This window comes from Piliocolobus tephrosceles, unplaced genomic scaffold (assembly GCF_002776525.5).
Source record: "Piliocolobus tephrosceles isolate RC106 unplaced genomic scaffold, ASM277652v3 unscaffolded_5434, whole genome shotgun sequence".
NCBI classification, from domain to species: Eukaryota; Metazoa; Chordata; class Mammalia; order Primates; family Cercopithecidae; genus Piliocolobus; species Piliocolobus tephrosceles.
The window spans coordinates 199-6,612 of record NW_022332535.1 but is presented as its reverse complement, the minus strand read 5'-3'; the positions used below and the strand labels follow the sequence as shown (position 1 = coordinate 6,612).

The window sequence follows — 6,414 nt, the reverse complement described above, 5'->3', positions numbered from 1 at the left end:
AAAAAAAAAAAAAAAAAAAAAAAAAGATGTATGCATAAGGGCACACATCCAGGCAGGTTCCTTCCAGCCCCCCTTCCCAGCCCCTTCCAACTTCCACTTCTCCCAGGACAGCCCCAGGCTCCCACGGCCTCCCTTACTCCAGACCTCAGTCTACCCCAGCCCCACCAGACGCCCCACGCGGCAGCCAGGATCCTGCTCTGCAGGACACATCCCTGCAACGTCCCCCACACCTCCTTCTCTCCGCTGTTCCATCAACGCCCCGAAACCCTCCAGTACACACTCCCCGGGTTTTCATTTTGGGGAGTCACTACCCACCACTGCAAGGTTCAGACACCAGGCTCATCCTTGCTTCTCTTACCCATCACACACACCCAGGCCCGATTTCACCCAAATTGCGAGATCTCATCTCTCCCGCTGCCTTCCCCCACCAGGACTCAAGGCCTGCCGCTCTGCCCCCAGCCCGTCTTACCTTCCCATCATCCTTCTGCCCCTAGCATCAAGCAAAAGCCCAAATCCAGTCCCAACACCCCATTTCATGGTTCCTCACTGTCCTCAGAGTAAACTCTAAGCCCGCCTGTAACCTCCCAGATCTGTCCCCCCCAGCCACCACAGCCCAGCCCCCAGGCCTCCCCTGACAGCTGCTCAGCCACACCTGGGCAGAGCAAGGAGGTAGGGCAAGAGGACCGCCCCCAGCCCCCAGGGCTGACCCAGGAGCCAAACTTCTCCCTAGGACACATCCCTCGTAAATGACATAAATCATGGGGAAGCCACAAGCGTCGGGCTTCAGAAAAACTTCCCTAAAAGGCCACCCGGCTGGCTTGGGAGCGCAAAGGGTCCCGCTCTCACCCCCGCTCCGTCTGGCTTTAGGAGGCCCCAGGGACTGCAGCGGCGCTGGGCAGGGCTGTCTGGCCTTCCAGTGAGCACGTTCCTTGGGGTGCCTCCACCCCACCCCTCAGATGGAGCTGCAGGTACCCAGCCTGTGTCTGTCCTCCAGCAGCCAGGCACCACCTTTCCAAGCCAAACTTCACAGGGGCCACCGCCAACATCTCAAGGAGGTGGAGGTGGAGGTGCTGCCGGGACCAGCTCCCCGGGGCCAGAGCTCTGCCTGCTCCCCAGGTCTGTTCAACGCTGCTCGCTCACCTCCTGGTGTTAGTCTCACCCCTCTTTTTTGGGGAGGATGGGGGACAGAGTCTCACTCTGTCCCCCTGACTGGAGTGCAGTGGCTCAATCTCAGCTCACTGCAACCTCTGCCTCCCAAGTTCAAGTGATTCTATAGCCTCAGCCTCATGAGTAGCTGGGATTACAGGCACCTGCCACCACGCCCAGCTAATTTTTGTATTTTTAGTAGAGACGGAGTTTCACCATGTTGGCCAGGCTGGTCTTGAACTCCTGACTCAGGTGATCCTCCCGCCTCAGCCTCCCAAAATGCTGGGATGACAGGCGTGAGCCACTGTGTCCGGCCCGTTAGTCTCACCCCCTCTTGCCTGTCCTCCATGGTTGACACAGTCCCGCGTTGTCCTTACACTCCTCCCATGCTTCCCCACTGCCCTGAGGACAGTGTCCAGGGTCTCTACCTTGGCACTCAAGGCCCTTTGCCCCTTCCCCGGACCTCACCCCCTCTGCCCTCCACTCTGAATGTCAGCATCTGTGCTCACCCAGCCCTGTTCCACCAGGTTCAATCCTATTCTTTCCAACCACTGCTTTAACCTCAAAGCCTCGAGAAACTCCCCCTCAGTCCCGGCAGGCTTGCCTTGCTGAGTGCCCACCTGCACCCTCAACGCAGTCCCTACACGTGTCTGGCCACTCCCTGGACAGGCCAGTTCCCTTGCTCAGCTCCTAGGGAATGACAGATGTGTGATCTATTTATAGTCCCTCCACCCCTTCCCCTGGGGCACATTCCTGCCAGAGGTAGCCCCCAACAACCCAGCTGCCCCAATGCAGGCCTCAGTCACTGCCCAGCCCAACCTAGGCCCCCGCACAGCAGTCCAGCCACACGGCCACTGCCTCTGCGTAAATCCCCAGGAACGGGAGCTCACCCCGGCTTCCTCCCTCTCTGAGTAGCTCTGACAGCAAGATGATGCTGTGCCCCTGGTCCTTGGAGGTTCAGAATCACCCACTCTCAGAATCCACCTGGCAGAGGCAAGTGGATGGACCCCATGTCCCAGCCCACTTCTCTCCAGCCTGACACCTGCCATCCTGTCCTCTCCACTCCGGGGTTAAGGCAGACCCAGAGCTGTGAGCTCAGCAACAACCCTCCCCTTGACCCACCCACAAGGTGACACCAAAGAGGCCAACCCGGTGTGGTCTGGGGTCCAAGAGGCGGTCATCGGCTGCCTACTCCAGGCCTGCGAGACTGTCCTGAGAATGCCTGGATAAAGACAGGCCGGGTGCAGAGGGGTCAGAGGCCGAGGCCCAGAAGAGCACACAGTGCCCTGGCCATGTAAGGAGCGGCAGGTGAAGACAATGAGGCAGTGTGGCCTGAGAGGTGCTTCCATTGCTGGCCCAGGAGCCCTGCAGTGCAAGACCCTGCAGACACCTTGGGTCCCGGTCACCAGAGTCCCTTCATGCCCTCCACTTGGAGATCCAAGAATGCCTCCCCCGCCTGCAGACACAGAGGCTCTGCGCACCGCACCCACAGCGTCCGCTGCAGCCCAGGAGCAGCGGTGGGTGGGAGGGGGCCTCCCACTCACCGTCCACGTGGTTCCGGGACAGGTACTTGAAGGCCTCATCCAGCAGGATGACAGGCAGAGATATCTGGAGCACCACCACCCACTGGCGCCCGCTCAGTGGGGTCACCTGGAAAATGAGCTGGCGGAGAGGGGAAGGGAGGTTTGGTGAAAGGAAGGACTGGCTGTCCCGTGCCCCAGCCGTCCACCGGCCTTATCCCCCTGGGCTCTGACGGACTCTTACCCCTCTGGGCTCTGACGGACTCTTTTTTTTTTTTTTTTTTTTGAGACTGAGTCTTGCGCCGTCGCCCAGGCTGGAGTGCAGTGGCCGGATCTCAGCTCACTGCAAGCTCCGCCTCCCAGGTTCACGCCATTCTCCTGCCTCAGTCTCCCGAGTAGCTGGGACTACAGGCGCCCGCCACCTCGCCCGCTAGTTTTTTTGTATTTTTTTAGTAGAGACGGGGTTTCACCGTGTTAGCCAGGATGGTCTCGATCTTCTGACCTCATGATCCGCCCGTCTCGGCCTCCCAAAGTGCTGGGATTACAGGCTTGAGCCACCGCGCCCGGCCTCTGACGGACTCTTACCCCCGGGCCCTGATGGACTCTTACCCCCCTGGGCTCTGACGGACTTTTCGTGAACACTCCTAAGAACCTCCTGGATGTACCCCCCCCGATCTTTGTCCACTCAGCTTCCTCTGCCTCAAGGGCCCTCCCCTGCCCTTGCCCACTGGGCCAACTCCCATCCCTACTGTTGGGAGGCGGGAGGATTCTGCCCCAGGAAAGCTCGTCCTTCCTTCCACCCCAGCCTCTGGGCACAGTCTCTTCAGCAGGGGGTTCCCCCTCTGCCATCCCCCAAGTCTGGGAACTCCTGAAGGTCGGGCCACATCTGGAGGTGGTGGCTGGCCAGACCCCTCACCTCCCTCTCCTCCAGGTGGTTTCCATTGCAGGGGGGCCAGAGGGGCCCAGTGACCAGCCCAGGGCCTGTGATGTCCGGGGAACAGGGCAGTGGGACAGACGGGGTGACTCACAGGCAGGGGCGGCACGAGCAGGATGAGGAAGTGCAGGGCCATGGACATGGCCACAGCCGCCAGCAGCCAGGGGTTCATCCAGGGCGGCATCCGAAGCAGCGACTGGTTCTCCGAGACGCTGCCAAGGCACAGGGAGCTCCCCTTAGGCCGGGGTGCAGGGAGGCCCTGCCGCGGGAACCCACCCCTGTGGGAGGAGCCTCACCACTTCTCCAGCAGTGCATCGCTGTTGCCCGCTCAGCCCGCCAGGGCCTGTCCCGGGCTGGGACCCCTTTCTCTGTCCCTCAGACCTAATCTTGGCTTATTTCTTCAGACCCCAGTTTCAGCCCTCTTTGTCCCCTAGACCCCAATCCGGTCCCCACAGACTCTCAGAATCCCCTCTGGGCCTCTCTGACTCTTAGACCCCAATCCTGGTCCCCAAATCTTTGGATCCCAATCTTGGACCCCCCTGACCCCCAGACCCTAATCCTGGACCCTACTTGGCCCCAGACCTCAGTTCTGGACCCCTCTAACTCCCAGACCTCAGTCCTGGACTCACCTGATCCCTGGAACCCAATCCTGGACCCTTGACACTCTGATCCCAATCCTGAACTCCCCAAACATCAGACTCCAACCTGAACCCCTTGACCCCAGACCCCCATCCTGGACCTCTCTGACCCCTAGACCTCAGTCTGGGACACTCTTGACCTCTGGACCTCAATCCTGGACCCCCTTGAACCTCTGATCCCAATCCTGAACCCCCCAAACATCAGACCCCAATCCTGGACCCTCTTGACCAGTATACCCCAATCCTAAACCCCTGACCCTCAGACACTGATACTGGAACCCCCAACCCTCACAACTGGCACCAGTCCAAGGCCCCAGCTCCAGGCCCTGCGCCCAGCCCACCTGTTGAGGGCATTGCACATTTCAATGGTCACGAGCACGGACAAGGCCATGGTGGTGGGGAAGCGTGACTCGAACACCTCACAGTTGATGCCGGCAAAGAGCGGGTTGTCTTCAGAGCACTTCAGGAAGTTCCTCTGGGGGCACCGTGGCAGGTCAGAGAGAACAGCAGGTCAGGTGAGGGGCTGGTGGGTGGGAGGAGGGAAGCCTCACCCTGCCCTTGGCTCACGCCTGGGCATAAGCAGCACACAAAATGTTATCATGGGGTGGGCTGGGGATCCCGAGAGGGGCACAGGGTCGGGGCGGCGGTGGGGAGATGCACCGTGTCAGGGAGAAGCAAGGGTACAGAGTGGGAAAGGCAGAATGTTCTGGAGCAGGAGTGCAGTGGCTCAGAAGGAGAACAGCTGGCATTAGCCTGGGGAGGCTAGCGGGACCCTGGAGACCACTGAATAGGGAAATGCGTGGCTAATTTTTGTATTTGTAGTCGAGATGGGGTTTCATCATATTGGTCAGGCTGGTCTCAATCTCCTGACCTCAAGTGATCCACCTGCCTCGGCCTCCCTAAGTGCTGGGATTACAGGTGTGAGCCACTGTGCCTGGCCTTGTTTTGTTTTTGACACAAGGTCTCACTCTCATTGCCCAGGCTGGAGTGCAGTGGTGCGATCTCAGCTCACTGTAGCCTTGAATTCCTGGGCTCAGGTGGTGGTCCCACCACAGCCTCCCAAGTAACTGAGACTCCAGGCCTAAGCCGTCGCTGTTGGCTAAGTTTTGTATTTTTTGTAGAGACGGGATTTCGCCATGTTGCCCAGGCTATTCTCAAATTCCTGGGCTCAAATGATCCACCCACCTTGGCCTCCCGGAGTGCTGGGATTACAGGCGTGAGTGGCCACACGTTTCTATTTGGTGCTGACCATAAAGAAGGGAAAACCTCCTGAACTTTGAACCTGACTCCGCCCACCCAGTGACCAAGAGGAACAAATCCTCCTGCCAATTGTGCACTGTTGTCAGGCCTCACTCTGCCACATCTTAATGGCCTATCCATACGTGTACACACAAATTAGCCAGGCATGATGGCGGGCGCCTGTAATCCCAGCTACTCGGGAGGCTGAGGCAGGAGCATCGCTTGAACCCGGGAGGTGGAGGCTGCAGTGAGCCGAGATCGTGCCACTGCACTCCAGCCTGGGTGACAGAGTGAGACTCCATCTCAAAAAAATAAATACATAAAAATGTTTCAATGGGTCTATTGCTCTTGCCATAAATGCCCTGCCCAGTGCTTCTGGGTTTCACCAGTAAGCACCTGTCACACACACACAGTATTCCCCAGGTCATAGGTCTCGCTGTGGCCTCCGGAATTATTCATTAGAAGGTGCGCTGGGGGCCGGATGCGGTGGCTCACGCCTGTATTCCCAGCACTTTGGGAGGCCGAGACTGGCGAATCATGAGGTCAGGAGATCGAGACCATCCTGGCAAACATGGTGAAACCCCGTCTCTACTAAAAATACAACAAATTAGCCAGGCATGGTGGCGGGTGCCTGTAGTCCCAGCTACTCGGGAGGCTGAGGCGGGGGAATCACTTGAACCCAGGAGGTGGAGGTTGCAGTGAGCCAAGATCGTGCCACTGCACTCCAGCCTGGGCGACAGAGTGAGACTCCATCTCAAAAAAAAAAAAAAGAAGGTGCGCTGGGCTGGAGCTTCTGCCTCACAGGCACATGGAGAGCCCTGGAGGAGCCCATTTCTACTGGTGAGGCCACCGCTCTGCCCACTCCTTCCCTTTGCCTGCCTGCCTATTTCCTATTCACTGTATCCTGCAAGACCCCTTTTGGTTTTTTTTTTTTTTT

At 58.8% G+C, this 6,414-nt stretch overlaps 1 protein-coding gene across 6 annotated transcripts; it reads right to left on the bottom strand.

Moving 5' to 3' along the window:
• Positions 1–1,358: 1,358 nt before the first annotated feature.
• On the bottom strand, positions 1,359–5,135 carry LOC113220595 (sarcoplasmic/endoplasmic reticulum calcium ATPase 3-like). 6 transcript variants are annotated; one of them, XM_026449929.1, is made up of 6 exons: positions 4,580–5,131; positions 3,695–3,812; positions 2,691–2,808; positions 2,269–2,368; positions 2,037–2,130; positions 1,359–1,836 (listed from the first exon to the last, which is right to left on the bottom strand). In XM_026449929.1, the coding sequence occupies exons 1-6, from the start codon at positions 4,627–4,629 to the stop codon at positions 1,732–1,734; spliced, it is 585 nt and encodes a 194-aa protein (XP_026305714.1). In that variant the 5' UTR covers positions 4,630–5,131; the 3' UTR covers positions 1,359–1,731. The 6 variants fall into 6 exon arrangements, with proteins under 6 accessions (XP_026305714.1, XP_026305715.1, XP_026305712.1 ...); XM_026449930.1 differs by having other exon boundaries at positions 1,360–1,836; positions 2,296–2,368; positions 4,580–5,128; XM_026449927.1 differs by having other exon boundaries at positions 1,767–2,130; positions 4,580–5,135.
• Between the last annotated feature and the right edge of the window lie 1,279 nt (positions 5,136–6,414).